This window comes from Tupaia chinensis, unplaced genomic scaffold (genome assembly GCF_000334495.1).
Source record: "Tupaia chinensis unplaced genomic scaffold, TupChi_1.0 Scaffold000197_1, whole genome shotgun sequence".
In the NCBI taxonomy this organism is placed as follows: domain Eukaryota; kingdom Metazoa; phylum Chordata; class Mammalia; order Scandentia; family Tupaiidae; genus Tupaia; species Tupaia belangeri.
The window spans coordinates 968,204-971,778 of NW_006159672.1; the positions used below are offsets into that span (position 1 = coordinate 968,204).

Below are 3,575 nucleotides of genomic sequence, written 5' to 3' on the forward strand. Positions count from 1 at the left end.
GCTCCAATTGAGTCCCTAGTCTTGCCGGGGAGTGAGACTGACCTGAATGGGGAGAGACAATGCCCATGATGACAGCAATGGGTGCAGCTGAAGATGGCCTTGGCAGTTTGGTGATGGAAGACTACAGAGACCTGTCCTCAGGATGCTTTTTTTTTGGGGGGGGGGGGCACCAGAGTTTAGGACTTTTTAAAATTTGTCCTAAAGTCATCGAAGCAAAAATCATAATAAAACATTCTGCTTTCCTTTACAAAAAACAATTTCGCTTCACTTTACAATAGCCAAACACAAAAAAAAAAAAAAAAAAAAAAAAACTATTTGTAGGAAAAAAATGGTTTTGTACATGGAATGAAACAATATAAATTCAAAACTTACAGATAAGGGTTAGCTTTTGAGAATAAAGAAGTGTTTGCATTAGAAATGTAAGGCAATTAAGGAAATAAAAGAAGGGAGGGAAAAAAACAGAAATCTAAGCAGAGTGTGCAGGGCTTGCTTGTTTAAAGAAACTCAGTATGAATCCTAGGGCAGGGCAGGACCAACACAGAGGCTTGATGTTTAAGGTGCCAGATCCCACAGGGATGATGCTGGACAGACCACTTGGCTTGTATTCATGTGTGTCCCAAACCCAGATAGCATGAAGAAATGGAGGTGAAGGGATGGCAGTGTTTCCGCATTCCACTGGGAGTTTTCTCTCTCTTTCTCTCTCTCTCTGTATCTCTCTGTTGAGTGCAGATGTGCTATAGCAAAACCTTTAAAAAAAAAAGACATTGGGCTTAGAAAGCAAAAAAAGGGGGGGGGAGTTGATTAAAATATGGACTCTTAAGAATGGCACAAATTATCACAATTCATATAAAATAAAATTGAGAAAAATTATGTGAAGATTCATTTAATCTTCTTGAAGCTCCTGAAACTCACAAGTATTAAAGTTATACTATTAACAGGAACAAAGTCTATTAAAATTAAAGACGATGTGGAAAGAACCCTCATCTTTTTGTTTCATTCTTTTACGTGGCAAGAGATGACTCACGATGTTCTCTGAAATGTAATATATCTGATTTTCTTCTCAGCAGTGCCGTTAACTGCAGATTAGGTTTTTCTCTTTCCTCTCAAATCATTGTTTCTCCTCCAAGACAAGTATCTTCTACATTCAAAGACTTGAGCAATCACCCCCACCTACCACACACACACACACACACACACACACACACACACAGCATCGGTTTTCCTGCCAGGCACTTCACATCAGCTGCTGGAGCAAAAGGAAGACAGGAGTGTTCTTGGGGGCAGAAATGACTAGGCTGAAAGGCAGAGGGCACTGGCTGCTGTTTTTGATAGAAGCAACAGTCTGTTCCTGCTAGGAAAGCCAGGGATGGTGTCTTTACCTCCCCCTACCACCGCCCTGCAGTGAAGGGGAGAGTACTATTGAAAGCCCAGGATCTGAACTCCTCAGAGCTAGCACTCCTTTGACTTTAGTCTTCGGGGAACTGCTTACACTGGGGCTGAAGAGCCTTGGTGAACGAACTGTTGAGGGCATTTCTTTCCTTGCTTTGGTTGGGCAGTTTTTACCCACCACTTTCTGAAAGCTGTTCCTTTAAAAGAAAAAAAGCCAATGTCACATTAGGAGGGCTCCCACTTCCTTCCGTCAGTCATTTGTTTAAATTATCCCATAAATTGGGTTTTACATAAGATTTGGAATTACAGTCTGAGAGGCTGAAGGTTATACCACCAGTAAAAGGCTAACTCACATGATCCCTTTAATTCCCAGACCCAAGCTCGCTCTTTAATCCAACCACTGGCTCCAGTACCCTGTGTCTCCCCCCTCCTCCAGAGTCAGGGTGATTGGGACCTTTTGCTTTTTAAATGAATTCAAATTAATTCGCTTTGAGAATTCACAGCCCAGAGATAGCAAGAGCAGTTTAACAAGGCCGGCTTTAAGGCCCGCAGGCAAACAATTCTGCAAGATAGGGAGGCGGGAGGTGGGGGCGGGGGCAGTCTCTTTATGTTTGAGCCTTGATCAACAGGTCAGAATTTTCGCCTTGCTGTGCAGGAGCCCGAACTCAGAGTCAGAGAAAGTCCGAGCTTTTCCCAATAACTCCAATCCACCGAGGCGTGTTAGCCTCGACCGGTCCTCGCTTCTGAGTATAGGTCGGGGCTGCTTGTAGTCGGGGTGGGGGCAGGTGCTGCCTGTAGTCGGAGTTGGGGCAGGAGGTCAGCGGAAGTCGAGGCTTTGAAAGCCGCGAACTGGTGAGTCAGGGACTCACTTGGGGAAGTCAGGAGAAACTGAGATCCCGGAGGCTTGGGGAATCGGGAGAACAGGGCCGGAATCCCAGGCCGAGGAGTTTGCTGCTGGTGTCTGGTGCACTACAACTATGCCCCGATTGGGGACTGTTTCTGGCGAGACATCCAACGGTGGGCTTCATCATCCTCGACACTTGGGGCCCCAGGCCCCGCGAGGACAAGCCTGAAGGTTTTGGACTCTCTGGACTTGGGAGACCTGGACAGCTGGAAGGCCAGGATTTGCAGAGTCGGGATCTTCAGCCGGGTGTGGCCCGCGTCTGCACGGAAGCCAGCTTGCAGTCTAACACTATTTGCTGCGCGGTGACTCCGAACGTCTCCGTGCCACTGTCGGTGCCGGGCCTGGAGTTCGCGCCCAGCTTCCTCGCGCAGCCCGGGTCCTGCGACACGCATGGACTTCACAGGGCTATGTTGCTCAGTGCGGCCGCTCTCCACACCCGATCTGTGGTCCAGATGACACAGGGGCCCGAGATGGGATGATGTCGTGGGGTTATGGTCTCCCCAGACTAGCAAGGGACCGTGCTTCGGACCATGTTCCCAAACCACATCCAAAGAGTGCCACAGAAGACGTGGTACGTGCGGGAAGGCCAGGGCAGCCTGGGCTGCAGGGCCCAAGAGATCAGAGGAACCCCTGGATCTGTGAGTTTCCTGGGGACCTAGGGGGCCTGTGGCTTACACTACAGAACGACAGTAGACCCAAGACTAGGCCAGCACCGGAAGGCGGGTTTACATGGGGACCTGGGCGGGACAGAAAGCTGACCCCAGGGCGGGGACTTGGACTTTGCTCCTCCAAGGTGGGCGGGGGAAAGGTTCTCGCCCCTGCAGCTTTTAAAGCTGGAGGGTGAGGCCGATCTGGCCGCACCGTCGCTGCTGGCTGCCCAGCTGGATGGGGGCTGGCGGGCCCATAGGTTTTGGTGCAGACATCACCTCAGGCACGGGAGCGGTTGGACATGGCGGGGTACTGCAGCAGCCTGGGCGCCTGCTCAGCCCCACCTAGTCAGACCCGGGCATCCACACATACCCCGGGTTACGCGCATAGAGATCTGGGTGTCGCAGACTGTGGCCGGCGCTTGTGGGTAAACACCCGCGCGCTCGGTTCTGCGCCCTACGCGTCGGGCTCTGCGCCCGCGCCGCCCTATGCACCCGCTGGCTACTCGGCTCCAGGTCCGCTCCTCGGCGCCCCGGGTGGCCTGGCGGCTGCGGACCTCACGTGGCTGAGCCTCTCAGGCCAGCAGGAGCTGCTGAGGCTGGGGCGGGCGCCCCATTCGCACCCCCCGCGCACT

The 3,575-nt window shown here is 51.6% G+C and overlaps 1 protein-coding gene across 1 annotated transcript in view; it reads left to right on the top strand.

Moving 5' to 3' along the window:
* Positions 1-3,242: 3,242 nt before the first annotated feature.
* Positions 3,243-3,575, top strand: part of FOXI2 (forkhead box I2) — a 1,779-nt gene continuing 1,446 nt past the window's right edge. Inside the window, exon 1 of the mRNA XM_006146915.1 lies at positions 3,243-3,519. Within this exon, the coding sequence (XP_006146977.1) occupies positions 3,243-3,519 (277 nt within the window). The remainder of the gene's footprint in view (positions 3,520-3,575) is intronic.